Source organism: Cucurbita moschata, unplaced genomic scaffold, assembly GCF_002738365.1.
Source record: "Cucurbita moschata cultivar Rifu unplaced genomic scaffold, Cmos_1.0 Cmo_Scf00063, whole genome shotgun sequence".
Taxonomy (NCBI): domain Eukaryota; kingdom Viridiplantae; phylum Streptophyta; class Magnoliopsida; order Cucurbitales; family Cucurbitaceae; genus Cucurbita; species Cucurbita moschata.
Window position 1 is genome coordinate 106,527 of NW_019268579.1, and position 3,327 is coordinate 109,853.

General features: G+C 36.6%; 1 protein-coding gene across 5 annotated transcripts; it reads left to right on the forward strand.

Moving 5' to 3' along the window:
* The first annotated feature begins 1,014 nt into the window (after positions 1-1,014).
* Positions 1,015-3,266, forward strand: LOC111437253 (mitochondrial carnitine/acylcarnitine carrier-like protein). Of its 5 annotated transcripts, XM_023075130.1 has the most exons (4): positions 1,015-1,159; positions 1,486-1,527; positions 2,031-2,441; positions 2,548-3,266. In XM_023075130.1, exons 3-4 carry the CDS (start codon positions 2,050-2,052, stop codon positions 3,044-3,046), a joined length of 891 nt encoding a protein of 296 aa, XP_022930898.1. In that variant the 5' UTR covers positions 1,015-1,159; positions 1,486-1,527; positions 2,031-2,049; the 3' UTR covers positions 3,047-3,266. The 5 variants fall into 5 exon arrangements, with proteins under 5 accessions (XP_022930898.1, XP_022930900.1, XP_022930899.1 ...); XM_023075132.1 differs by lacking the exon at positions 1,486-1,527 and having other exon boundaries at positions 1,015-1,172; XM_023075131.1 differs by lacking the exon at positions 1,486-1,527 and having other exon boundaries at positions 2,026-2,441.
* Positions 3,267-3,327: the final 61 nt, after the last annotated feature.

Sequence of the window (3,327 nt, forward strand, 5' to 3'; positions counted from 1 at the left end):
AAAAAAAAAAAAAAAAAAAAAAAAACAGAATCAGGACACAAAGAAACTTCACTATCAAAATTCCTAATGTTCTTCCAATTCTCAGAAATGTGAGATTTTCGGGTAACAAAAGAGTGAAGTTGAGAGCGAATGAAGAAGAAGATGAAGAAGATGAAGCAGATGATGATGATGATGATGAAGAAAGAGTGAGGAGTTTGTGAAGGAAGTTACAGAACTGGAGAACGAAAGAAACTGAATTTTAAGAAAATGGCTAATTAAAAACTTTCTATTATTTAGGGTTTATTTTATGCCTTTTTAGATACGGCCTCCCGAGAACTCAAAGCCTATTCCTCATATATTCTTTTCCATATATAAATATATATTACGGGATTTTCATTTTATTTATATTCATATTCCATACAAATCTCAAATAAATAATTCCATCATTATCTTAACCAACAGATTTTATTTTTTTCCATTTTAGTTTGGCAACGAGACTATAAAAAAAATATATTTTTTAAAATAAAAATATATCTTTCCACCCTTTTGAATAATCGTTGAAACATATATTACGATCCTAAAGTAAGATTTGGACGAATAAATAATATACGTCCATCTTCATAATAAATAGTTTTATCTTTGTAATAAATTTATTTTAAATGACCGAGGTATGACTTTAAGGTCGACCTAGATTTATTACTTGAGTTGGGCGTACTTATTTAAGTGAGAAGTGTGTTGTTTTCGTGGTTCAAAATTATCTCATAATTTTTTTTACCCTATTTCGAAATACCCATAACATTTAGTGCTTAAGTTCAAAAGGTTTGAGGTTAACAATGTCAAACGGACACGTGTCGAGATTGTTTTGGTTGGAATTTAGTAGGTAAAGTCTAATCAAACCATTAATTAAATACTAGAATTTATATTTACTGTATAAGGTTTAAGTTCAATGCTTTGTTTATGAGGTCTAATTACAGTCTGTTAGACCTTATTTATTTATTTATTTAAAATAATCGTCAAAAGGTCAAATGTCTTAATCTTTTCGCCCAATTTTTCGCCGTAAAGTGAAGTAACATAAAGACAGCCGCCGGGAGAAAGAGGTCAAAGGCGAATGCTGTTTCGTCTCTCTTACGGTGTCTCGTTTCTGATCTAGGTCTCTTCGGCTTCCTGCAAATCGCTTCCGGTGAGATTTCAAGGTTTCTTCAATGGTTTGGAATGTAGCTCTGTTTCCGTTCGAATATGAGATTTCGTTGAGTTTGAACTATGTTTTTATTTTTCCATTTCCATCGCTACTGTTTGTCACTTTTGTATGATGGTGGCTTATGGATCATGATGAACTGTTTTTGATCTATCCGATTCTCTCTTTTCTCAATCAATGGTTTCCGCTTCCAGACGTCTTTCTCTTTTTGATTAAACATTGGAAAGTTGCCGTCCAGTGAAGTTCTTGCATGTAACCGATCATTTAGACTTCTATTCTCGTGCTCGTTGAATCGTTTTAGCTGATTGTAGGGATTCAGAAGCAGTTTCCGCAGAAATCTGGGGCTGATTTTGGTAATCAAACAGCTTCTGAATTTATATTTCAACGCGTTCTGATTGCTAATTCAAATTCAATCTGAGCGGATGATTTGATTTTTATCTGAAGTACTAGAAGTAAGGGTGTCTTGTCTTGTCCTGTCCTGTAACTATTCCAATGCAAGCTTTAGCTTTTTGACTAAGAAATAAATGACAAGAATTTATCGTCACATTCAGCATGATTGATGAGACTGAAATTCTGACAAATCTGACAGTGTAGATTAATATTTTGTGCAAACCTCATATTGCTGTCGTGATTGTGTTCATTTCTAATTTGGTTTGGAGTTAGTCATGGTTGGTTATCTTCTATATTAGGTAGGATTATAAGTGATATATTGGTTAAGCAGAAGGTGAGAAGAATGATCCTTGTTCTTCCTTTACTCTTCCTTTGTTGTTCTTGGTTTAACTTCAATCATCTTTCATGTGAGTCTGCTACTCTGCTTATAAACATTCAGATTGTTAAAGAACTTGAAATAGTGCAGCAAAGTGTTTATCAGCCATATGGGAGATGTTGCGAAGGATCTTGCTGCTGGGACTGCTGGGGGAGCAGCTCAATTGATATGTGGGCATCCATTTGATACAATTAAGGTGAAGCTCCAAAGCCAACCTGCACCACTTCCTGGCCAAGTTCCCAAGTTTTCTGGAGCAATGGATGCTGTCAGACAAACATTAGCTTCAGAAGGCCCAAGAGGTTTGTACAAAGGTATGGGAGCTCCATTGGCTACAGTTGCTGCATTGAATGCTGTTCTCTTCAGTGTAAGAGGACAAATAGAGTCCTTCTTTAGGCCTTATCCTGGTGCCTCCCTTCAAGTTCACCAACAAGTGATTTGTGGGGCTGGCGCTGGCACTGCTGTGTCTCTTCTAGCTTGTCCAACTGAGTTGATCAAATGCAGGTTTGCACAACCTTTTCTTAAACTCTGCAAACTATTTGACTTTCCAACAATGAGAAACTTCACAAGACATTACAACCTTCATTGTTTTTTTCTTGTTAAAGAACAGACTGCAAGCTCAGAGTGCATTGGCAACATCCAGTTCCGTTGGTGTGGCAGTGAAGTATGGCGGTCCAGTCGATGTAGCCAAGCATGTTCTTCAATCAAGTGGAGTGAAGGGTCTCTTCAAAGGCTTGATACCGACATTGGCAAGAGAAGTTCCTGGAAACGCTGTGGCATTCGGCACCTACGAGCTGCTAAAACAGCAGTTTGCAGGAGGTCGAGACACTTCGAATCTAGGAAGAGGGTCTCTAATAGTAGCTGGGGGTTTAGCTGGAGCTGCGTTTTGGCTAGCTGTGTATCCAACTGATGTTATCAAGAGCGTAATTCAGGTGGATGATTACAAAAACCCAAGGTTTTCTGGTTCCATTGATGCTTTCAGGAAAATCATGGCCTCAGAAGGAGTTAAAGGGCTATACAAGGGTTTTGGACCTGCCATTGTCCGCAGTGTCCCAGCCAATGCAGCTTGCTTCTTGGTATACGAAATCACCAGGTCTAGTTTAGGTTAAGGAATTGAATTCATATTGGTTCATAGCTTATGGCTTAAAAGAAAAGCCATTGTGGCCATTCATTGTAGCCTCTCCGAGCATACTGCAAGAAATAAAACTGAACTCATCAACTTTGCATTTGATTGTTGGTATTTTTAGAAAAACAAGAGGGATTATGTTTCTGATACTATTTTCCATTACGATATACACGATCCCGGAAATATAATGCTCTATTTGTAAATTAGGTTAAAGTTCTTTCCTTTTTTATGTTTTTTTTTTTTTTTTTTTTTAATTTTTTTTTT